We start from the raw sequence: 24,571 nt of genomic DNA on the forward strand, positions 1-24,571 counted from the left end.
CGCCTCCACTTTTGCTTGTGGCCTAGTGCCACTCTGACTTTGAGCATGGTAGCTTGGGAACATGGGAAAGTAGAATCTTGGCATAGTCTTTGGGCCTTTCTTATAGACGTGATCAGCGGTGGTGGAAGTGAGGTCCTTTTGAGCAGTGGCTATTTATGAATACAAATGCATGGGCATCCTTTAGGGGGTTCCCAGAAGTAAGAGGGTAGGAAAGGGATGTAGAATTTCCAAAAGGGGGCTAGAGGAATTGGTTATGAAGATTGGGACAAAACCAGTCACTTTAGATTAATGTGAATTGTGAGATTTGGGTCTCATGAGATTTATGTGACAATTTGCAAGGAGGTATTTTCAAGTTCAAGAGACAACATTACTGTGATTTAAAAAAAAAATCACCGTGGGAACCTACAGTGAAATCCTTCACTCTAGTTAAAGGCAAATATTAGTTACTTACGTGGTAGAAGACTTTCCAAGGCAAGCCTTTTCTTAAATTCTTCTATGAGACAATTAGGGACTCTTCTAGACTAAAGGATTGAAGGATTCTTGAGAAGTCATTAAGACCAGCTCTGGGCATTTGTTTTAAAATGTTTTAGCAGGTTCTTACACCATCTGGATTGTTGTCATAGTCAGAAGGACCTTATTTTCAATAAGAGTCAGTGGAAACAGCTAAAAGTTCCAAAAGCTTTATCACCTACCTCCTGCTTTGGTGGTCTGTTCTTGGTGCCCAAGAGCCTTTTCTATTGTGATGTCACTTTTAAGCTGGTGCTATTTTCTCCCTATGAAAGTCTGCATTTAAGTTACACTGGAAGTGGAAAAATTGTACGACAAAGGGATCAGTAACTCTGCCTGAGCGGTAAGAGGAACTAATCTTGGTGAAAATATTTTCTCAAGAATTGAGACACTTTGGGCAAATTCCAACCATGATACTGAAATGAAAAAACAATGAGTTTTTCACGGGGATTTCTTTCCTGGTATTTCCTTTGAAACTTAAGAGATCTCACCGCTTTTACGTATGCTTGTGGTTGGATTAATATGCACCACTGCATGGGAATGAAGGACACAATTTTCATACACATTTCAAAGGAATTGACTCTTCAAAAAATCAAATTAGAATAATTCATGTTTTTAGAAGCATGACCTGTTCAAAGTTTAAGCGGCCCAAGTTCAAAAGAGATTATCAGAGTTATTTTAACCTTTATTTTTGTAGAAAATAAGAACTGTTTTTGAAAAGAACTTCAATGGTTTATAATGTCAAACACCAGCGTCTGAAAGTAGAAATTCCAGAGTACTCTGGGCAGTACTGGTAGAGCATAATCAGGGGAAAAAATGTGTCAAACATTTTAATATGTAAAATATATGGCACCTGTGGCTTAGTTATATTTTTCTTTATTAGTACAGATGATGGATATTTTTCCATTAGGCTCCTGGGGAGTGTATTTAATAGTCTTTCATGTTGACTCTACTCCTGTTTTAATGTTTTTCTTGTTAATGTGTGAGAGTTTTACAAGCCATATTTCCCTCCGTATTTTTCTTAGTCTGGTTCACTTTTTCATTTATTTAGTTGTTCTACTGGGTATTTGAAATTTTATCTTGTCAAATCTATTACCTCTTTTTATTATAATTCTTCATGCTATATTTAAGTGTACTGTTTTTTCCTTTCAAGGTTTAACAATCTTTTAGTTCTGCTTTCTTATGGATTTGAGATTTAAACTCAAGTCTTAATCTGTCTGGAATTTATTTTAGTATGTAGTATAAACTGAAGTTTGAAAGTGATTTTTTTTTCCCTGTCAACCCATAAAATTGTTTTCTCAGTGTGGATCTTCTTTCCTTTTATTATTTAAGGCATCCTTTAGCAAATATTTAAGTTTTATATTCTATATAATAAAGTTTATTTCTGGGCTCTCTACAGCTCTTAGCCATAAAATGTTATGGCAAACAGCAGACCGACTATTCTAATTGAAACATATATCAACCATATTAACCAGCAGCAAATACAATGAAAGTTCCCCATAAACATAATTTTCCAAGGAAAGCAATCAAAATGGGAAGAGACTGTAGAGACCAAGTATATTAACTTTCTCCACAGATCTTGCCTTGATTTATTTTAAGGCACATGGGTCACTGCATTTTTCCTGCACTGTGTTAAGCCTCAATCGTTTGTGACTAGCCAGGCTCACCCCAGCTAAATCCTTTCTCTGAAGGCAGTCCCAGAAACTGAGTACATACCCTTTCAGCTAATTCCTCCACGTCAGACAGAAAGCTTTTCATTGTGCTCTCAGCATTGTTGATTTGTATCTTTCTTAGGACATACTGGTTTTCTCTTTCTGACAATTTTGTCTGTGGAAAAAAAAAAAGTTTTAAAAATAATCAGTAGATGTGCACACCAGGTTTTAAAAACTATACAGAAAGGGGCGCCTGGGTGTCTCAGTTGGTTAAGTGTCTGACTCTAGGTTTTGGCTCAGGTCGTGATCTCAGAGTCCTGAGATGGAGCCCTGCGTCAGGCTGGGCACTCATTGCGGAGTCTGCTTAAGACTCTCTCTCCCTCTACTTCCCCCCCCAACCCCGCGTGCTCTCTCTGTCTCCCAAATAAACAAATAAATCTTTATATATATATATATACACACACACACATACAGGCAACGTTTTCAGTGTAGGAGGACTCACAGTAGAATGTGAACTTCTGTTACCAAAACCGTGGGGTCTGATGGCGCTATAAGCTGGTATGAAGGTTGGGGATTGCACAAGGGTTCCAACGGCCTTCAGGGCTGAAATTCTGCAAGCTCTGCTCACTGGGCCAGGAACCCTGACCTCGGTTGTGCCAGCCATGGAGAAAGGGCACATTTTTCTAATTTCACAAAGGTACCATCTAGACTGCTGGGGGCCCAGGGTGTCTGACCTTTACAATTTCAATTTTGGCAGGCCCTGGAGGAAATGATCAACCCACAAGGGTCAATTTAATGTAAAATGTAATGTAAAATGGAGTTTGGAAATTTACTTTCTTTCTTTCTTTCTTTTTTTTTTTTGGGGAAGAAGAGCAGTTCTCTTTATTTCAGACCATTTGCCCCTTCTTTTCCATTTTTGAGGAGTTTGGTCTAATGTAGCTTTAGCTGGATTACTTTGGAGTAAGCCTTGTAATCCTGGCACTGATTTCCTGTCAGCATAATTATACCTGTCTTGAAGTTGTGCTGTTGAGGAAAGAGAGTTTGCGCAGTATCAAAGGCCCGAGTCCGGGTGACTACCCTGAGAAGTAATGCCTTCATGTGTCCAAACGGATGAGTGTAGATAAGAATGATTCCAAAGCTTGGAATTGACTGCTCAGTAAGAGTCCATCCAGCTCTATGATTTTGTGATTCTTGCTTTGCTTTACATTTTGCTTATTTGGCCAATTGCTGTGGATATCGTTTATTTGCACCTCTAAAAAGGAGAGTTAATGAGCACTTTCTAGGGTAGGAACTGTGCAACTGCTCTGTGTGTATCTATGTATATTGCTTACTGAATTCTCTCCACAGCCCGTGAGGTAGGTGCAATAATGATCCTCAAAGCCAGTGGAGAAAACTGAAGAGTGAACAGGTTAAATAACTTACCCAAGGTCACATAATTAGTGTCAGAGCTGTGATCTGAAGGCAATCAGTATGGTTTCAAAGTTTATGCTCTTAAACGTTATGCAAAATTGACAAAGTAAAAATCTTTTTTAAAATTTATATATTTATATAACGGTATTAATTCCATTATCCTTTCAGTTAATTATTATTGTTTTAAAAAATATCTGTTGGTTGTGAGAGAAGCCCATAATTTAGAGGGGAAAAACACCTCTTAAAGTTTAGATATAGAAGCACTGTCATAGTCTACTGTTTTGGACTGTTGTCTGTTTATTAGATATTAACCACTAGACCTGTGAGGAGACCCTGAGCGTGTGTGCCTGTGTGCTTCAGTGTGTATGTGTATGGGAAGATGAGAGAGACTGTGTGTCAGTAAGAAGGGAAGCTAGGGGTGGGAGAGAGAGAGAGGGAGAGAGTAAGAGAGAGGTTTCTAGAGAAACTCCTCAAAGCACTGCAAATTGAGGTTAAGGTAATGGTAAGTTTGTGGTGAGGACCTGAATAACTAATGTACCTTTCTACTCAGGAAATAAGAGTGTTTTCCTTCCCTCAATAGATCGGTACATAGATACTGCTTGTTTTAGTTGTTGTATTCTCCACATTAACTTCTTTTATAGATGGCAGCTCTTGCTTTGGACTGAAGCTCATGGTCACAGTCAACTTTTTCTAATTTCCTAGTCTGTAATACATCCATCTGTAATACAGCCATGGGACTCAGATGATAGAAGGATAGGAGTTACAGGAGCGATCCCGTAAGACCAGCATGAGGTACAGCTGAAGGTATGACACGGTCACATACTTTGAGGAGGTAGATGGTGGAATTGAGTTCATTCACATGCCTATGAGCAGCCGCACCAGACGAGACACTCAACAGACCAGATTTGTTTTCTTCAATCGAGAGTGCCGCTAATCGAAGGTCATCAATCAGATCCCAGATGCACTTATCACAGCCTGGAGGTAAAATGGACATGTTACTGATGTTATTTCTTTAAAACTGAAAGTCGGCTGGGAAGCTTGTGCTCTAGCAGGTCATTACTGTACTTCCTTGGTTAATATTATTTTTATGTTTGTTTCCCGAGGAGCTGTTCTGGGTCACAGAACCAGTCCTTACGCTCAAAGCACACAGGAGTCTAAGATGACTCAAACTGTCCATCAGCCACTATTCCCACTTAAAACATAACAAAATGAACAATGCGTGCAACAAGGCAAGTAGGCTGTCATGGACACCAATCACTGAACTGAGAAAGAAAGGAAGCATAAAAGGGCAAGCCATTTGCAAGGGGGGTAGGGGAGGAGAAGCACACTCTCCATTTTTCCTTAGTGGTGGGACAGCCCTCTGGGATGGCTTTCTTCATGTCAGGCCTTTGCTTGGTGCCCACTGGTGAAGTTGGCTGTTTGGCTGGCACCCCCTCTTTCCTATTCCTATCCCAGGGGTGGCTCCGCGCCTTCGCGTGGCCTGACCTGTCTGGACAAACACTTTAGCCAGAAGGAGGTCTGTAGAATGTCATTGCTTGTGAATATCTGCTCAGTCTGGGCATGTGGTGAAGTAGGTCATAGTTTCTCCCTGTTCCTTGCTTTCACATTTGAGTTCCGCTTACCTCTGTCATCATCCCCACTCCCCATCCCCCCCACCACTCCTGGGGGGCCCAGTGCCCACTTGTGGCAGACTCAGAAGGATAGCAGACCGTGCTTTGAAACCTGTCTTGACCACTCTCTGAAACTTTTGTTCCCAATCTCTTCTCCTCAGACTGTGCTCTTTTCTAGAGAACCAATAAATGAAGACTGAAGTGTTAATCGTTGTTAATATGTTAATTTGTTATTTGAAGTTTAACATGGTCTTATGCATATGCTATCTTGAAGGAATGGCTCCCCAGCCAGCACATCAGGGCTGGTGGTGGAGATGCGTTGGGCCAGGCAGGTGTCCTTAAAATGACCTGGCCAATCAGTGTGTGAACTTTGCCCTGCTTGTGCCTCACATCCTGTGCCGTCTTCTAAGATGTGAATCATCAGTAATATCAATCTCTTGTGCTCACAGGCACCGAGAGACCAAGATACTCTCGTCTGGGGGAGGGGATACCTAGAGTTAAAATAGTCTTTAAATCACTCTCCTTAAAGGCAAGTATTAGTTATTTTCTTGGTAAAGGGCTTTCTAAGACAAACCTTTCCTTAAATCCTAAGAATCAATCATAGCCTTTTTTGGATGACGGGCTTCAAGATGCCCGAGAAGTCATTAAGACCAGCTCTGGGGTTTGTTCTTAAGTGTTTCAGCAGTCCCCTGCACCCTCAGCATTGCTTATGATCTGATTGATAGGAATGACGGAGAAATCCAGGAAAGTAAGACCTCAGCTCCATCCTAAGGCCTGAACATTTTCTTCCTGGGGCCACTTCCATTTTGGAGTGATTTGGGAAAAGCCACTTAAGTCACTTAGTGTCTTGGTTTCCCTAGTGTTGTAAAGCATTGTCTGTATATCACATTATCTGAGGATTTGAAGAGATAATATAGAAAAAGGAGTTAATATGAACTCAGTCACTAGGAAATTATGCTGCTGACTCTGCCTTTACCCACTAGCTAAGATGCTGAATTTAAAGGCTTCATAAAGTAAGTTTTCTAAAATAGTGTTGCTTCAATGTAAATCACCCATTTTGCCAATTGGAATCAAGTAGCTTCCGCTGAGGGTCCACTTGGTGGAGGCACAGACAGGGTTAAAGGCAGGAGGGGGACTTAGGCAGTTTCTTGAGAGGGAATTGCATAGCTTGTCTTAATCCCACACCTGCAGCACATTAGCGAAAGTGGGGTTAGTCAATCATGTACTGTTATTTTTACTTATGGTTGGGCAGTCCATGCCTGTAGGGGGTTCAAAACCTTCTTCCAAGCATTCTCCGGTTACGCTGTCACATGGGCCTCCCCCACAATTGCACACTGTGGGAAACAAAAACAAGAGGTTAGGGATTCATTTCTTAATGCTTAAAATATGGTAATGTTTTCCTGGTTTCTAGAAATACTGGCTATCAGTATATAGTTCTTCCAACAGGGAATAATTATATTCTTCCTTACGACTGTGTAGAGTCCATGATCTAGAGATTATGCCCCTCACCCAATTAAACCCAGCCCAGGGAGATTTTCAAAGGCAGCCCTGGGGCAAAAGTAAATCTGTGTTTTCTAGGACTCCTTTCCCAACTTTCTGGGATTCTGACATGACTGTGCAATTGGTTCAGTCCAAAAAGATCCTGGGAAATTTCACAAAGTACGAAATGATCCCGGAACCCATCATTCAACTGGAATCTGAGAGCCCTCCTTTCATCACAGACTGATTCTCCAGTTTAATCCAGCTCCAGGGTTGATCATTGCCAGGTGTGAGGGAGGAGCAACGCAGCGGGAGGGAGGGAGGGGGCTCAAGAGCGATTTTTGGCTCCCATGGTGCTTGACCCTTGGCAAGGCTGACTCCAAACCTCCAAACGAGAGCTATCAGTGGGATGACTAGGAATAAGGCTGTGGAAAGAATCGGGAACATATTTACGTGAATTTAGAAGACCTGAGAGCCCATTATTAATCTACCGATGATTTTCGAGAATGTCTTTTGGAAAAAAAACAAAAACAAAACCCCGATCTCATCAGACTGTTCATTTTCCACTGAATTTCTCAGTAGCAATTCATTTGTAATATTTAAAAAAGATTTCCTAAGCCATCTATGCCAGCTGTGAGCTGGACTGATATTGTGAATTCTCCCCCACCTCTTAACTGTCTTTACAGAATAATCATAAAAAATTAGCTTCAAGAGGGACATGAATTGATTGCATTTCAGCTGTGTGATGTTCCACAAAATGTAGGTTTAAACAATTCAGCAAGATCATACTTTATTGCTTCTAACGTTAACATCTTTTCTAAGAGTGACCTGCATCTATGTAGTTTAATGTAAGTTTAGTAAATGTTTTGAGAATTGGAGCACCAATGTCTAAGGCTTTGAGTTTGCCAATACTCTTCCGGACGCCTGCCTGACCGGATACATAACTCCTCTCTTGCCTCTGGTTTTAGGCCTCAGTGCACTTGGCCTTCTTATAGATGTGTTTACTTTTATTGTGACTTCTGCACATCCTGTGTGCCTTTGTCTCAACTTTAAACTCTTCACTTCTTAAAATCTTTTTGGGTGGGAATCTGCTTCTGTGAGGGGATTCCAGGAGAAGCATGCCCCAAGAGCACAATGCCTCTTCCTCACTCTGTTTCCTTTCAGTCACAAAAGAGTAAGAGACATTCAGTCTCAACTTTCCTTTGCTCCTAGAGGAAGGCAATTTAACTTTATTTCTGAAGAGCTTCACGCTATGCAGCAAATGGATTAGAGAAATCATGAATAAAATTTGTACATTTCAGTCTAATTGAAGTTTAACCAGGAAGATTTCTTACATTGTCCCTGCAATATTTACTCTGACGATTTGAGGACATTGGGGGGTGACTTGCCAATCTATTTCACTAAGAAGTCAGTTTTACCGAACATGACTGGTAAAACGGACAGAGCTTACAGAATAAGAAAACTGGGGTAAATCTTGCAAGTTTTCGTTTAAAATTCTGGCCAATGATAAGCAATCCATGGAAGTCTGATTTACTTCTTTGATCAAAATTGGAAGAATGTAACATAAGGTGAAGTTTCATTTGTGTGACTGTCTCAGGGTTTATTCTACCCATGAGCTAAGTTACACCAGTAGCCTTGATAATAATATGTACTCCTGGTGAGTTTGGGGCGCACATTCCTAAGAATGCACATTGCCCTGGAAAAGTGACAAGGGGGCACTTGCAGTGTTCCCCCAACATTGATCCATCTAAATTCAGTGTACGTGCTGGCCAGGATCTACAGTACCGTACCTGCACAATTCTTGGCTACCCTGGCATCCCCATAGTAGCCGGGGGCACAGCGTTCACACTTGAATCCCGTGGTGTTGCGAAGGCAGTTCCTACACTGGCCGGTGACCTCATCACAATCTTCAAAGATCAGGTTGGGGTCTGAATTTCCACTGCAGTCACATTTCTTACAGGTGCTTCCAATAAGCAAGGGGTTTCCATAGTAACCAGGGGCACATCTGAGGCAGAAATCACATGTTAAAAATTTAGCAGCCATAGTTTTTCTTCTCTTTTATCTTCTTTCCTACCTAGAAGAAACTGTAGTGAATATATGTGGATTGCCGTCCCAGAATTCGTTCCTACTTGCCCAACTTCCTCATGGGGCCAGACTCTGTTTTTAAGGAACCACTCTTCCCTATTGTATTGAAGCCCATTCAGTTTGGTCAGACCTTCAGATGCACGAATGTCCAGGTATAACCAGCATGTGGGCATTTTGGGTCACCTCAAGGACTAGGGTGCTTGCCTGGTATATGACCGACAGGTGCCAGATATGCTAAAGGTACTGCAGGGGATGCACTCCTAGAGCACAGCTAAGAATTGTCCTGGCCAAAATGTTAACACCTGTATTGAGAAACACTGGTATAAATCACCAACTGCCTTGCTATTGTGAATTGTTCAGAGACCCTACACCTGAGCCAGTTAGTGCCTGGCATTGTCCTGGCTAAAATAAGTTGGCTGAGGAGTGATTCATTCAGAGTGTAGCTCAGGGCTCTAATGTGAGGGTTGTGGGAAGGCATTCTCTCCATCCACAGGTGAATGAAGAGGCAGGTAGCACTCAGTTCTGGCAGCCATCTTGTGATGGAGGGAAGGCAGTGTGGAGACAAAGCAAACGGCAGGGCTGAGAGTACCACAGATAAATGAAATTGGAGCCCGGAGGGCCATTATTGTGGACATTTTCATTATGTAAGCCTACAGAGGCCAGACACCTAACTGCCTTTGTTGTGGGGGCAGAGCTGGTGGGCCATTATGCTGGCTGGGCCATTAATGAGAGACCCCAGCTCAGTCGGAGACTGAGGCCAAAATCCATCCAGCCTTTGCTGAACTTGCCAAGCTGTGTCTTCTTGGTGGGGCTGTTTCTTCTCAGAGGAAGAAATGCTTTTCTCTACTTTTCCCAAAGGTGCCTTGTGGGCCAGTAGAGGCCCTGCTGTGAGTGGTGGGACCACAAGCCCCGTCCAAAGGGCTAGCTGCTACTCAGCTTCTGTCAACTGTTTCCACATTGCAGCCTTGAGGGAATGAAGGATCTGTGTTGCCAGACCTTCCTATTTTTAAAGAAAAAAATTTAAAGTTTGGATATTTATGTGAAATCACAGTTTTTAAAGGTTGGCTCAAACTTTGTAAGACTATCGTATGAGCCAAACTACACATGTTTTCTGGCTGGCGTTAGCCTCCTCTTTGCTGTGACCCTAAACTAGTGTCAAGACTGGCTAACTGAAGCTGAAGATGTTTTGGGGAGTGGCTGGAAAGAATGTGCAGTCACCCCTCTTGGAGCTGAAGGTCAGGCGCAGGAGTGGGTTCCGATGTGAGAGAGTTAAAGAAAGGGAGCCGACGGAGATTTTCGTGATGAGAGCAGAGGTGGGGGAAGCCGATGTTGGCTTCAGAGGCAGGGTGGACTGCGGGCTGGAATGGGGAGACCAGGCTGGGGTGTGGAGGGCCTGGGCTAGGGCGTTGGCTTTGGAAAGGAAAGCAGGAGAGAACTTTCCAAGGAAATCAGGAAGACCTGGCCAATAATAACAAGACATTACATTTTTTTAAAAGGATTTCATGATTCAGAATATTTGAAAAATAGAGAGATGAAAAAAAATCACCTATAATCCCAAGATTGTAAGAAAATCACTGTGACATTTTTGGATGCATTCTTCCAGGTTTTATTCCTATTGTGTCAATTTTTTTGGTGTAGTTGTAATAATGACATATGTTCAATCTTTATACCCTTTATTGTATTGTATCCCATAGCTTCACCGAGGTGAGTTTATTTAGTTACCACAGGCACCCGGGAGGTAGGCCACACAGGCCTGGCATTCTGAAGCTGAGAGAGCCTACTTTGGTTTTCCAGGCTCATATAGCAAGGAATTCATAGCACAAGACCCAGACCTTCTGACCCTGATGTTCTTTCCTTCACTCCACCCTGGACCACACTGCTGCTGTTACAAATGAATGAATGAATTCATCCAACAGAGGGACAATTCATGTCTATTTTATTTAAGGCGTGGAGAGAAAGGAAGAGGAAAAACACGCAGCCCATGCCCTGAAAGAACAGGAAGCAAATCAAGCACAATTATACGTAAAATCATGAACTCTAGAAATCGAAGTCTATGAAAAAGATAAGAATGAATGTAAGTGCCACACAACCCATGGAGAGACACCCCCCAGGAGGAAATGTTCAGTGAGTTTTGTTATTCATACTCATGTCTTTGCACCTCTGATTTATAGGTTCTCTGGTTCCCAAGCCAGCACAAATCATTCCTCCCTGGAACACATGGCTGGATTGAATTTCTATCCTTTGCTGCAGTTCACCAAACAGAGAGTATGAGACTCTTGGTCCCGTTGAAATGGGACTCAGACCTGCCACCTCAAAGTAGAGTTGGGAATCCTGAGGTCTGGCAGTGAAGGACGTTGCCCAAGCTCACAGAAGTCAGATGCCACTTACTGTCTTTTCTCTGTTGAATCCCACTGTGTCTGACCTCCATAGGTTGTCTCTTGGGCTCCCACAAGAGAAAAACCAAATTCTCCATTCTGCGAGTCAGAATTTCAATCACAGTGGCAACCTACTTTGAGTTTCAAGAACATCTTTTGGTGGTAGGGTCAGAGGCAATTCTGAAGTCATAGCCTAAACAACTTCAACCCTACAGATTTTATATAATAAGCATGCAAAGGTTTCTTCGCATAGCACCCTATAATCCATTACTTTTATAGACAAGAAAACTAGAGTGTGGAGAAGCTAAATAATTTGTTCATTACTGCAGGACTCAACCCTATTATGGGACTCCAAGTTTAATGCTCATTGTATCCTACAAGTCTGGCATTAAATGAATTAGCTAATTAATCAATTAATAACCATAACAATTGAATAATCAAATGCTATCAATGCACCCCATTCCTGCCCTCAAATAACAAATAACAAAGGTTCAAAAGGACCAGCAGTTGGAATTAGAGTTAGCACTGGAGCCTTGGTACCCAGTAGTCTGGTCCTATCTATTTTCTTCCCCCATAATCTCATTTCTAGCTTTATTAATGACTTGATTCACTCATGGAAAATAGAGCTGATAAATTTACAGTGTAAACAAAAGAACTGTGGCATATGAACATTGTCAATTCAGTTAGTGATCATATTATTTGGGCAAAATAGAAAACAAAGAAATATGTTTTGGGGAAAAAAAGATTTTGACCAAGAACTACTGTTCTGGGAAATTGTGGAGCTCTTTTTCTTTCCTCTGCTCTTTCTCCTTTGCTTCACCTCCTAGGGCCATACAGCTGTCACTGAATACTTTTATCAAGGGTGCCAGAACTCCCAGGTGGCACAGAAGTCTTTCTGGGAGGGATGCCATTCTCTAGCCATCATTGTGGTTAAATTAAATCCTGAAATAAAAAAAAGCACCTGTTACATAGTAGGTGCCATGTAAGTACTTCCTTCTTCTCTATAAAAGACTGATAAATAAGACTAGGAAAATATACCCATTCAAGGTCACAGGGTAAGAATCCAGAAGGGGGGTGAGGTAGAGAGTAGGGAGTCGTAGAAGAATTCTGTTCAGAAAACAGAGTTGATAGTGTAAGTTTGAAAACACGTGGTGCCTTCAGAAAGAATCAGACTAAACCCTGGAATCACAAGCCTCAATATATGTTTGCTTTCTCTTCCTACTCCACCTCTTCTTTATTCTTCTTTTCTATCATCAAGGCCACCACCAACATCATTGTCACTGTCATCATTATTATTTTTGACAATACTAAACACAGTCTTTCCTGTTAGGGTTTTAAGGCCCCCTTGGATTTGCTTTCATTTGCCCCATTCTTCCCTCTTGATCATTAAGCGATAAATCCACATGATAAGTCCTCGTACTGTCTTAGCATGTCTCTCACTCCACTGCAAAACTGAGTGGATGAAGGAATACTATTGAAGCTGCCATGGGAGAAAACGTGGAATACTGAGGCACTGAGATCATACACATTTATGAGCTGAAAACTCTGGCTTGAACATCAGGGCTCTTGGGTTTTGGTTTTGGGTTTACCACTAACCAGTTGTGACTTAGATTAAGGCTGATGGTTCTGTGTCTCAGGCTCCTCATCTTTAAAAGGTACTACTTAGGAGCGCCTGGGTGGCTCAGTCAGTTGAGTGTCCGACTCTTGATTTCCACTCAGGCCATGATCTCAGGGTCATGAGATCGAGCCCAGCATCAGGCTCTGCACTGAGCATGGAGCCTGCTTTTGACTCTTTCTTCCTCTCCCTTTACCCCTCCCCCTGCCTAGCTCATGCACATACGCTCTCTCTCTCACAAAAAATAAGATTAAAAAAAAAATAACGGGTACTACTTAGAGCAGAGGGAAAGTCACACTGAGACGAGAATGAGAACTGCAAAATTCCTGTCTATAAGGCTTGTGCATTTTGTAATTATTTGCATCAGGTGATAACTTCCATTTGCAACCTCTATTCAGCCAGAGGGCAGTGTTTTGACTCTCTCAATTCTGTGTCACCCTCTTCCATTTTCTTGGCATGAGGAGGAGTGGAGTGGGGGATCAAACAGGGCAAGCAGCGACTGACTCTCTTCATTTCAGGTGCCTTTTTAAAGGAGCATTAACAGTACTGTTACCGTCTTTTAGTTAAAAAAGAAAAGTTATTACTTAAACAAATATAACTGAGTGTCTACCATGTTCCAGATACTGTGATGGGGGAAGAGCGGCGGAGAAATGAATGAGCTGCTACTTCTGCTGAGGAGCTCCTACTTTAATAGTAGAGACTGGAAAAAAAAAAAACCCTCAAATGTGTGATTTTGAGCATGTGGCTTAATCTCTCTGTCTCTCACATTCCTCCTCTACAAATAAGGATAAAAATGGTATCTCGTAGGATATTTTTTTTAAGGTTTAAATATGTCATTGTATGTAAAGTGCTTACAATAGCTATCTGGCACACGGCAAGCACTCCATACATGTTGCTATTTTTGTCACCATCGCCATGGTCATCCTCTCAGTGCAACCCAGTGTGGTGAGCGTTACAGTTGATCTGGTGGATTTGGGGAGAGCACCTCTGACATGCAGAAGTTAAAGTGTGAGGTGGGGAAAAGGACTTTGGGAAAGAGCCAGCCAGGGCAGGCTAAAAAACACGGACCTCACTGTAAAAACAAAGGTGTTTGACATGGTACGGTAAGAGGTTCATATTATACGCTTCAGACCAATATTTCTCAAACTTCTGTGTACTATGGATCCCTGTGAAAGGAAAAACATTTTCATGGAATACCTCTCCTAGGGTTCATTTAAATTGTCTCTAAATCTTTAAATAGTTCGAACATAAAACTAGGTAGAAACTCCTTATACCTATGGTTTTTATACATCTTGAAAACCAAAATAAATTTTACAAATAAAACACAAACAAAACTGTGAAACTAGTTAATTCAAATTAATAGTATCAATTCCAGACAATGGATGATGTTATCTAGTTGCCACTGAAGGGCTACTTTTTGCCACGTAACACGGTAGAGGATCATGAGTGCAGCACCCATGTCCTGCCATGTGCTAGGTGATGACTCAGTTTGCTTTGATGTCATGCCATTTGACCTCCAATTGTCTGTAATGTGTCATTGACACACCCCTGGCTGTTATTTTCTCCTCTGCTCTGAGGCAGATCTCCCTTTATTATAAAGTGGTTCTACAGAAAGTCCAGAACATGTTTCAAGTAACTTTTTCCTCAAGATTATCATTGAAATTAAACACAAAAGTAAGAAAAGATTCACGGAGAACTCAGGAACCAACACGAATATTTCTGAGGACGCCAGCGGCTCTTGAGCTACCCTTGGAGAGGCAGTGTTCTGTGGCGTGCAGGCGCGGTGGTACAGGTTGATCAGTAGTTCACGGGCAGTGAGAGCATTGGCATGAGAACCCAATAGGGAGTCAAAACACAGGTCCCCAGGCCTACTCCTAGAGGTTCTTTTTCAGTGGGGCATGGAAGCGATTTGGGGAAGGCTCAGGAAGCTGAAGGTTTCCAGAAGATACTTACATACAGTTAGATTTGAAAACCATCCCTTGATTAAAAGATCTCTAAGTACAGAAACACCTAATGTGTTCTTGGTTTGGACCAAGTTTAGTTTTGTTTGAAACAGACGTCCATACAAGTCAGCAGCATATTTTGAAAACATCTGTGGAGAGTTCCAAGGTCACAGATACATTGAAAATATAGATTAGAGGGAGCTTAACTGCGACCATTTAGCAACCTGGCTGTTAAACTCCAAACAAAACTAAACCCGCATCAGTCCCAAGGTCAAACACAAAGCAAAAGCAGTGACGACCCCCCTTCCCAATGACCCAGCCCTCTCTGTGGGAAAGCGATCACTCCTTCCACCACTCTTGAAGAGGCTTTGCTTGTCCTTTTATTTGGCTTTCCTTTTTTCCCTTGTGATGAATGGTGTTTGGGTTTGTCTCCTGCTCTAGCCTTGACTTTCACTGAGGGTAAGAGACCATGCCTTAGATGTATTGCATCCCTGTTCCCTCTACCAGTCTGCTGTGTGGTCATTTCCATTTTGAGGAAGAGTCAATTTTTGGCGTAAAAGGCCTCAGCACATTCTCTTGAAAACAGCAGGGTGTGAGGAAGGTAGACAGGAGAAAGGAGACAAAGCAGAGAAAAGTGCTCAGAGTGATCCTTCCCCAATGCTGATGACAGGCCTTTGAAGGACACTCATTTCCAGCACGTCCGTCTGTTGATGTAGCCTCCAGTCAAAGGGAATCTGGGAACAGGTTCGCTGCACTTCTCCCAAATATCAGAGACTCATCTACTCCATTAACTGTCAAAGTTTAAAATAGAAGACCTTTGGGAGACATTTGGGAAAAACAGTATGGGCACAGGGGAAGAATCCAGATTTTTAAGCCAAACTCTCTGAATCCTGGTCTCCCCCCTCCCTTTAGCAGTGTTGTGACTGTGGACCAGCCCCATCACCTCCCTTAGCCTCAGTTTCCTTATCTGCAATATGACAAAATACCACCTCCTCTCAGGGCAGTTATGAGGCTGAGAGATGAGGAATGTAAAACAGGGAGGACACAGGAGACAAGCAACAAGGGGTACTATCTAGTTCAAAGCTATCATTTCTGGCTAAGGAAACTGCGATTCAGGGAAATGATCCAACCTCTCCCAGGCACACATTATGCCAGGGGGTGGGAACTGGACAATGGCCACCGTGACTCCTACTGTCACCAGGCAATTTTTATGGAGCATTTCTTAACTGCTGCGTGCCATACTAAACACCTCACAGTATCACCTCACGACAGCCCCAGGAGGTGAGCATTTTCATTTTCTCCATCCTGGAGATGTGGAAATTGGCACTTACAGCTCAAATAACTCACTCAGGCGGATGCCCAAGGGTTGGAGCCGAGATACAAACTCGGCCGGGCTGAAGTGACATTTCCTTGCTATTTGACAACTAGCGCTCTCCCCTTGACCCTACTGTTACACCAGATCTGACAGAGCCTTACAGGGCAGGGGTAGGGCCAGGAGCCTCCAACGTGCACCAGGAGACCGATCATCTACAATCCTTCGTCTGAGGTGGGCGTGTTGTCCTGTGCCAGGCCCCCTGCTCTCACGGACAGAACCCGGATCTGCATCCGGTGCAACTTTGCGGGACTGAGCCCTGAGGGACGGAGATGACTTCACTTCTGGGAGGCCTTGCATGTGGTCAACAGGCCATCCCAGGGGCCGTCGAACACCCATTTAGTCTCTGTCAGACTAAACGAAGTTCAACCTCAGACACTGAGGAGAAGAAGGTCCATCCCTAGCTGGTGAACAATCCTCTCTGACCCACATGGAGCCAGAAAGTGAGTAAGGTCAGGTGTCTCATATTCCTGGGTCCCGGAGTAACAAAATACGGAATGAGTGTGTCACAAACATTAATTAACCAAATCTCTATTTGTCCCTCTCAAAGATGAAATTCATATGCGCCGTGGGCTTTCAAGTTCCCTCTTCCCTCATAGCGAAAAAAGAGAAAAATCCCTTAAAAAAATCTTCAGTGAAGGAATTATCTATGATTTGTACATTTAATAATCATAATAGCAATGCCCTCTGAGTATAGAGATTTTCTCTTCACCATAGACACTGTGGCTTTTTAAAAAGAGTTCTGGAACTACTCTTTGAGAGGTACAGGGTGATTTCTGAGGAAGTGAGATGGCTTATCATTTAAGGTTGATATTTAGAGTCCCAGGCTTTTGTGTGCCACACTTGGGGCGTGGGAGTATGCTGCTGTATGAGCACGTGCAGATGCTGGACCAGAGGCTTGAGAAGTCCCCCGGTCCTTCCCTCTCTGTCTTTATGGCACCCACATCATCTTGTGCCTAGCCACAACGGAAAGGCTGCTGTTAATGGCATTTCTGTTTAAAAAAAGAAGACCTTTCTGTGAGACTCTTTTAGCAAAAGCCGTTTGATTTGAGAAAATTGAGTAACTGACAGGTGGGGAGGATGGGAAATGTCTCACCAGGAAATCATGGAGTGGAAAACTCACATCTTTAGTCGCCAGAGTCTTTCTTATTTGAGCAAAGCCCAGAGCAACTTTAAGAAAGGGTGTTAGGTGTAAATACCTACAGGGATTCAGAAAACCCAAACTCTCATGGAATTCTTTACATTTCAGGGGAAAAGATATGAAGAATGGACTAAATAATAGGTTCGTGCCTTTGTCAGTGTATTGCTTTACTGACTGATAGAGGATCCCCGCCCCCCTTCTTTTTCTACTGAGGAACCCTCTCTATTAATTACACTACTGGTTCCAAGTGATGGAGAGAGAGAGAAGAGTGTTACCAAAACCATCTAGAGAATCTTTTCAAATTATACATATTCCTTTTTCTCTTCACCTGACCATTTATCCTGAGAACTGGCCCTGACCTGGACCCATGGGGAGCATATTGTCACAGTTCTGTCTGGGGGGTGGGATTTAGGAAAGCTTCCCCAAAGCGTTCTGAAATGCAATCTCCACTCTCTCCTCCTAAGACCCACTGAATGGGAGCATGGCAGAGCTGATGAGTGCAAGAAACAGAAAGTTTCCTTCAGCCCACACAGAAAGTTGTGAATTTTATTAACCTACCTTTCACAGTTAGGTCCAGCATAGTTTTCTTTACAGATACACCGAACAGCTCCATTTTTTCTATAGCAGGATTCGGCAAAACTGGAATTATAAGAGAATATTAGAAGTCAATTCCATACATCACTGAAAAGATTGTTTTAACTTTTGATTTAGTCATCTCTACCTTGGTCCCAGTCAAGCTCTAATGGGTGTCATCATTTGCTTTATTTAAATCAAATCTTCTTCCTTTCAGGAAAGTTTAGACTAGCAGGCCCAGAAGAAAATGCCAAAATGCTCATCCACTGGTGGGACCATTTCCCAGATCCACTTACTTATTTTATAATTATTTTATATGTTACCTGTGATGTTTTATGAAAGAAGAATTTCTTTATTCTCACCATTTTCTGTATATACATTTGAAAGTTTCTCTCTTCTTTTCTGTACTAGAGCTCTTCCGCTCTTTAAGGTCATGAACCACTTCTAAACTGTACTCTATAAGCCCCAATGAACCCCAATTTCTTTGTTGTGTACCTTAAAGGTTGGGAATAAAAGGTCCAGGGACTGGCTTTTTTGATCAAGTCACAAAACAAGTACACAAGCAATAAATAGGACCCACAGGAACAGGATTCTTGTCCATAGAAACCCTTCTCTTGATTACTGTGGCTTGTTGTTGTTGTGGTTGGTTGGTTGGTTGGTTGGGTTTTTTAGGTAATAAAAATGTGGACACAGGACAGAAAAACAATAAAAATATTGTTCAACTATTAAGGCAGGGGAAATGGAATATAACTCTTCACATGTTTGGAAAATTCTGCATTGACACATAAATCTGTCCATATGAGGGGGGGTGTGAAAAATTTTAAAGACTTTCCAATTAATTGGCTTAGGTATTGTGCCATCAATGGAGCGTGACCTGCTGCTCTCACATTCCTGCATGTATTAGCAATTTTACTCTAATCATCTTTGGAGGGAAGCAAATGGATGTGTTTGCTTTGCTGGAAGACATTTATAAAATCAGTCAGAAAACAATATATACTTCACTGTGAAAGGCATTATCCACAGTTTATTTTTTCTGTCAGGTTGGCTAAAAACATTTCAGCAAAATTACACTTCTTTGGGCTTTATTCTTCATTTTGCTTTTCTTATTTTTTAGCCTATTTCAAAAAATACTGTCAGTTAAGAGTCCAGAATGTGGACAAACCCTCATGCATGCTTCTTTGAAGATGTTTCTCCCAGCAGCCTGCCCACGGCTTGAAGGACTGAAGTATCTGCCTGTGTCTGGAGTCGTCTGCCTTTAGCTAATGTCCTGCTGCTTCAAACAGATGACATTTTCTTTAATTGAAATGATTCCTGTAGCTACTAGTAGATGGGGAGGATGTCTGGCCAACTCCAAAATAAATAAATGAACTCTGTGCACATGGTCCCTGGGAATAGCTGTGTGACCATTGGTCTCAGTGGAGTGAGAGTCAGAGGCAGTGCCAACCATTGAGATTCCTTTTTGTTTTTTTATCAGCATTAATTGTTTATATTTTGCTTTAGGGTAAAGTCTGTTTTTGGCTAGGGAAACGAAAACACTGAGCCTTTCTCAGCCCACATTAACAACCATGGCTCCCTCTCCAAGTGGAAGGGAGCCTTTTGTTCTTGGAAACCTTTATGGAACCTAAAGAGAAATAGACTCAGCACTGGTTGCTTACCTCCCTCAAGCTTAATTTCATTGCTTTCTGATGGGGCTTTTGTCACTGGAAATCCAAATCCTGGTCTGGAGGCTCAATCCTGGTCTCTCAAAGCGTAATTTAGATTCTATATTAGCTTGACTTTTTGAGCTCAAATAAAAGTCCTGGCACTTTAATTTTTATAGAGAGTAACAATATGAATTTTAAAAAAGCTAAAAGAGGCAATGGGTATTTGATTTTTGATAAGATATTTGAAAATAGTTAACTAAGTCAATAATAAGGCCATATCAAAGGCTAGACCCTTATAGGATCCAGGCAAATTTGTCCTGTTCTGTGACCACAGATTGTACCTGCCCCCACCCCCCTATCCCAAACCTCCCTATTTACAGCCAGTTTTTTCCCCCAAGGCACTCAGGAAGTAGGACTATTTCCACCTAGGAGAAAGCAGGTCTCTCCTAATTCCTCCACACTCCCACATAATGTTCTTTACTTTTATGTGGGGGTATTTTTGCTTTTGTGTCAATTTTCAGCAGGCTTTTCATTTTCAAATGTATACTGTTAGAGACCTCAATTTTCAGATCTATGAATATGTACCTAACTGCAGAGCACATTCCCTGAGACCCTCAATTGTTCTTTGAACCTGGATCTGCTCACACACCCAAACAGCATGAATGGGAATGGTGATCCAATAAAAACTCTTTCCTCCTTCAAGACAGGAAGCTCATCACCCAATTGGCAATTTCTCCTTTATTTACTTATTTGAAAGAGCCTTCAGAAGAGCTTCTTGATCAACTGAAATACTGGATAACCTAGCTGAAAAGGTGAAACAGTCATTTGCTTTAGGAGCTCAAAATACTGCTGTATTTTGACCTATTTTAATGAAGGCAGGGCGTTTTGATTGTTTTATCACTGGTGTGACCAGCAACTAGTACTATAGGACTGGCACATAATAAGTTCTTGATAAATATTTGTTGATTGCATGTAGACAAAACTTCTCTGTCCACAGGAATTAGGTTCCAAAAGTTTCTTATCTCACGACATTAAAGTCATAATTTAGGTAAGAGAGTCTTGCCATATTGATGTGGAAATGTTGGAGTTTCGAGTGAACAATCAAGAAAGAATTCTTCAGGCGTCTTCGGTGCAAATAGGTGGTTTTATTAAAGCGTGGGGACAGGACCCGTGGGCAGAAAGAGCTGCACTGGGGTTGTGATGATTGACTGATTATATACTTTCAAGTTGGGAGGGGATTAGGGACAGCACAAGCCTCCAAGGAATTTTGGAGACAAGGTTTCCAGGACCCTGAGGGGGCTAGCTATTTTTAGGACAAGGTCATTTATTACTGTTTAGTACACCCTCAGTCATGAGACCCTTCAGATGTATATCGGTGGGCCATATGCTTGGAGGATGATTGCCAACATGTATCTTGGGGGTGGAGATAAAGGAAGTTTCGAAAGGAATTTCTATATGTTTAAAGTAGACTCACAGGATCCTGGGGGGGGGGGCGGTCAGGATAATGTTTAGCTGAGATTGACTTTTGTTTGCCTTTAGGAAGGTGTCAACATCAAGGCAGCTGAGCTCCCAGAGAAGGGTCACTCTGGTTTCAAGGACTTGTCAGTGGGCTGTAAGTAGTAAGGAAATTTAATTTTTTCTTTTGCCTTTGTTTCCCACNTGGGCTGTAAGTAATAAGGAAATTTAATTTTTTCTTTTGCCTTTGTTTCCCACATCAATGTGAATGGGGCAGAAAGTGCAAATGTCAGACAACACAATTTAGAAGATTGCCTTTCTAATTCATCTTTAGTTTCCAAAGAAACTGCACCTCAGAGCTTATAAACCTGTTTTGAGCAAATGATACTATATAGTATCTTCTTTTATATGGGAGAATGAGGAGAACCTGTTATTGGAAAGTTGGAGATAGGTATATTTAACAAAATAACTATAGCATGGCAAGAGAGCAGTATGCTGAACATCTCATCAGATATGGTTAAGACTAATGTTTGAGAGCAGAATATTAATGAACGATTAAAGAATATACCTAGATGAGACAAAGGGAGCTCATAAATCAGGACACACTTGGGTGAATATAACAGAACATCTAATGTTTGAGGTTTCTACTCTCCCTCTCAATACCATCCATTTTGCACACATTGTTGATACCATGGGACATGAAAAATCACAAAGTAAGGACTGAAGCAGTTTAGTGGCTTCTAAAGAAAAATGTGGGCTGTAAAACATTTGACTTCTTTACTGACAGACTCATCAGAGGATTTGAACAAATCACGAGCTTTTAAGTGAAATGTTAGTTGATATTGGTGTTCAATTAAGAAAAAAAATAGGGGGAGAATTAGTTGTCATCTTTGTTCTCTTTATAAGAAAGTGTGTGTAACATTTGGGCCTTTTAAAATTATTTTATAAGCATTATTTAATTTAATCTTTATAACAGCTATCAACTAAATATTACATCCAAACACTTAGAACATTGCGGGACACAGTAAGCAAAATATTAGTGTTAGAAAAAATACAAAGTATGTGTTCGGTAAAGCCAATAACTAACATACACCTTTCTGTCTGTAAGGCACCAACTCAGATGGTCCACACATATTCTCCTAGTCCAACCTATGAAGCAGATCCTTACACCAACTCAGGCAAAAACCCCGAGATCCAGAGCAGATAAAGGAATCAATGAATGGAGCCAAGATCTGAATCTAGTCTCCTTGACCCCAAAATCCCATGGAAAGTGAGACAGAGAGAGAAAGTATCTTGCCTGAGATCACACAGCTATTTTGTGCCAAACCAGGGATACGAACCTAGGTTCATTACTCTTTCTACTTGTGGTATAAGAAAAAAAAAATATATTTGGTTTTTGTCTTGGTTCCTGGCACAGAGCTCCTAAAGCTCTTGGAATTTCCTGAGTGATAAGACTGTCTTTTGTTTTTCAGAATGAGCCCCTTTCAGGCATACTTGAGTTTATGCTAATGAGGTGACTCTTGATGGGCCCCTAAGTAGCTTCAGCATGAGGGCTGGTCTGTCAGAGGTGAAAACTACTTGGTTCCAGGATGGAACTTTGAACCCCATCCCTTTCAACCCCAACCTCAGGGGAGGGGAGAGGGGATGGAGACTGAGTTCCAACCACCAATAATTTAATCAATCTTGACTATGTAATGAAACATACATAATTTTTTAGACAACAAAGGAGGTGAGGTTTGTGGAGCTTTGGGGTTGGTGAACAACCCAGAAATGCATAGAAACTCTATTCCCTCCCATCTCCCCCTCCACACTCTGCCCTGTGCATCTCTTCAATTTGGCTTCTGTTATATCCTTTAGAATAAAACTGTAATTATAAGTACAGCACTTTCCTGAGTTCTGTGAGTCATTGTAGAGAATTATGGAACCTGAGGCAACCCCTGAACTTACAGTTAAGTGAGCAGATAGGTGAGTAGCCTAAGGATCCCATTTGTGGCTGGTTTCTGAAGTGGGACTTAATGTATGGGCCAGCTGACTCTGGGTAGTTAGTTAATGTTAGAAATGAACTGATTGTAGGACACTCACTTGGCTTCAGAGAATCAGAGAAATGTTTGGTGTTTGGAAAACCAACTACCACTACACCATTGTAATTCTACATTCTGTCATTTTTAAGATAATAAAATGGCCAATCATGACTTGACTATTGGATTTATACATATTATGCTCCTGAAAAAATTCCACTATTTCCATTAAGATGTATGTCTATTCTCTTTAACTTCTCTCTCAGGTCAAAACACAGCCAGAAGCGAAAATTAGTTTTCTTGGAAATCTTTTATGAACTGATGGCCTAAAGCGTGCATTCTGTTTATCTGTGTTCTAATTCTGATTGAACAGTTTGCCACCACACATAGGAAATCCTCTATTCTGTGAGTGAGAGGAAACCCTACTACTAAAAATACTGGATTATGAGTCTGTTTGCATTACCAGTTGTGATCTCCCTAGGTCAAGGGATAGCTGAGAAATTAGCCCTGCTTATAAAACCTAGGAGACTCCATTGGCCTTATGATGGTCCTCAATATTTTGGGAACAGAGTCATCACCCATACCACTAGTGCTTATGTTTCCCTGAAAGCGTATTTAGGCTAAAGAGCTTTATTTTTCCAGACTCATCTCAATATGAGGTACTCAGTCTTTCCACTAAGGTGGGAAAACCTGAGAACTCTGGATAGAGAAAAAATGAAAAATACATAATTAAGGGATAAGCAGCAGAAGAGAACATCTTCTCTCAGAACTTACTTGGCCACGTGGGGTAGGGGACAGGGACATGGCTGGCAAAACCGGGGTGGTCCTCTGATGGAATCTCCGATATAACCATCTAGACATTTCTCACAGTGCTCTCCTGTCGTGTTCCGTTGGCAGTGCTGTGAGGCAAAAGATAGGAAAATTGACAAAGACACAAAAGAGATGTTATACACAGCATATCTGGGAACCAAACAGTACTTAAAGTAAAGGGGATGTCAGGCTGATGGAATTGATTGTGTGGTCAGCACTGATCAGCCCAAAAGAGCCATGTTGGCCCCAGTCAATACTAGAAAGTGTGGCCAATGGTGGATGACTTCATCCTGAACTTCCGTGGGTGCACTGGCAGCTGAGGAGTTTAGAGTTTACATGCAGAGGGGATAATTCATCATCAGGCTGATTTTTCTGCTTAGAATGCCTGGTCATCTTTCAAGATCTGTAGTAGGCCTGAAACCTCCAGGAATTCCTTCTGATGCCCCCTCCCTGATCCTTCCCCCATTCCACTACCCACATGGTACTACTATCATCTACTCCCAACCTCAGCAGCCCTTCCACCACATTGTGCCTCTTGGTACTATACTGGCGCCAACTCAAATGGAGTAGGTACTTAGTAAAATGGAGTTAACGGAGCAGCGACAAGTTCATGGATTAGTCTCTGCCTAGTACTCTAAAGAGGCAGTGATGCTAGTCTGATCGTTTTCTCCAGTAGGACTGAACTGGATTGCACAAAGCCACTGCTGTTAGCACTGTGATATTTTTGTCTTTATGTTCACCAGAGTGTATAAAAGTTGAATAGGGTTTTTGGTGAAAAATTATGCCATTAGAATTAGAAGGTCATCAGGGGCGCCTGGGTGGCGCAGTCGTTAAGCGTCTGCCTTCGGCTCAGGGCGTGATCCCAGTGTTCTGGGATCGAGCC

The 24,571-nt window shown here is 41.9% G+C and overlaps 1 protein-coding gene across 2 annotated transcripts in view; it reads right to left on the reverse strand.

Moving 5' to 3' along the window:
- Positions 1-24,571, reverse strand: part of LAMA4 (laminin subunit alpha 4) — a 147,155-nt gene that overhangs the window by 67,477 nt on the left and 55,107 nt on the right. Inside the window, exons 4-8 of one of the 2 annotated variants that reach the window (XM_034669004.1) lie at positions 17,748-17,828; positions 8,449-8,663; positions 6,439-6,513; positions 4,393-4,544; positions 2,224-2,334 (exon numbers count right to left, since the gene is read on the reverse strand). In XM_034669004.1, the coding sequence (XP_034524895.1) occupies positions 2,224-2,334; positions 4,393-4,544; positions 6,439-6,513; positions 8,449-8,663; positions 17,748-17,828 (634 nt within the window). Of the gene's footprint in view, positions 1-2,223; positions 2,335-4,392; positions 4,545-6,417; positions 6,514-8,448; positions 8,664-17,747; positions 17,829-24,571 lie in introns of both variants that reach the window. The other variant, XM_002917163.4, reaches the window with a different exon arrangement.

This window comes from Ailuropoda melanoleuca, chromosome 10 (genome assembly GCF_002007445.2).
Source record: "Ailuropoda melanoleuca isolate Jingjing chromosome 10, ASM200744v2, whole genome shotgun sequence".
Classification (NCBI taxonomy): domain Eukaryota; kingdom Metazoa; phylum Chordata; class Mammalia; order Carnivora; family Ursidae; genus Ailuropoda; species Ailuropoda melanoleuca.